Source organism: Polistes canadensis, unplaced genomic scaffold, assembly GCF_001313835.1.
Source record: "Polistes canadensis isolate GaletaPanama2010 unplaced genomic scaffold, ASM131383v1 scaffold_0, whole genome shotgun sequence".
NCBI classification, from domain to species: Eukaryota; Metazoa; Arthropoda; class Insecta; order Hymenoptera; family Vespidae; genus Polistes; species Polistes canadensis.
In genome coordinates this window covers 1836791-1837965 of record NW_014569547.1, presented here as the reverse complement: position 1 = coordinate 1837965, position 1175 = coordinate 1836791, and the positions used below count along the sequence as shown (strand labels likewise).

At 29.6% G+C, this 1175-nt stretch overlaps 1 protein-coding gene across 3 annotated transcripts in view; it reads right to left on the bottom strand.

Annotated features, from left to right (window-relative positions):
• LOC106793338 (octopamine receptor beta-3R-like) overlaps window positions 1–1175 on the bottom strand; it is a 67599-nt gene that overhangs the window by 4492 nt on the left and 61932 nt on the right. For all 3 annotated transcript variants that reach the window (XM_014760203.1, XM_014760211.1, XM_014760195.1), the window contains one exon: window positions 245–356. In XM_014760203.1, coding sequence (XP_014615689.1) covers window positions 245–356 — 112 coding nt within the window. The remainder of the gene's footprint in view (window positions 1–244; window positions 357–1175) is intronic.

Sequence of the window (1175 nt, the reverse complement as noted above, 5' to 3'; positions counted from 1 at the left end):
TGAATATAAAATTTAATTGACATTATTTAAAAAGAAAAATAAAAAAAAAAAGATAACTGAATCGTACAATTCGAATTTTGTTCCAATTTTAAAAAATTACCAATTGCAAAAAAATAAAAAGAAAAATAAAGGAAGAAATAAAATCGAACGTCGTACGATACAATTGTAAGAAATAATATTGAATTTGTGTGATAGTATTTGAAAATAATATTTAAGATAATTATAAGAAAAAAAAATCCCCTACCAAAGGAAAAATGGCAGCCAGCATAGTAGGAACGCACCCATGATGATACCAAGGGTCCTCGCTGCTTTGTGCTCGGCTCTCCAGCTTTTACTTTGTTGTCTTATTGAAGTACCTGAAAGAAAAATATTCATATTCGAATTAAAAAAAAACAAATTTTTCAATCGACACATATTTTCTTTATAGACAAATATATATATATATTCGAACAAAAAATACGTCTATACGATTCGTGGGAAAATTAATATCGAATATACGAATAATACGAATGGAAAATTAAAAAAAATAGAAATAAAACAAAGAGAGAGAGAGAGAGAGAGAGAGAGAGAGAGAGAACGAGTGATTTGTTAATACGTATTGAACGAATTTTTTTTTCAATATTAATAATACGAAAAGAAAAATATACGAGGACACGATCGTACAATGAAGAAAAGAAATTAAGAAGGAAGTATACACACACACACAAAATAATAAAAAAGGAAAAAAACATACGAGAAGTTGAGTAAGAAAAAAGGTAAGATAGTAGTAGTGTGGCTGTGGATATTTGAGAAAAAGAAAATGAACGTTATCGATAACTCTCTTAAAGAAAATGAAGCGTGTATACATTTATATATGGCGGATCAGCAAAGTCTCCACGATATTATATATATATATATATATATACTTTCATCTTCGAATAAACGAAAGGAAAAAAAAGGCTCATCGTTGATCGTGAAAAATGATCGAGAAAATGATTGAAAACAGAAAGAAAAAGAGATGAGCTGAGGGAGGGGGAGGAGTGGAAAGTGTAGGAAGGAAAGATTCGAAGGTAGAAGGGTTGAAAGGAATAAACGAGGGTGTTTCTCTTTCATGAAAATGTCGCTTCCCTTTGGAATACTGTGAAAAAGAAAAAGAAAGAAAGAAAGTGATATGGAAGAAGAAAATGAAGTCATTC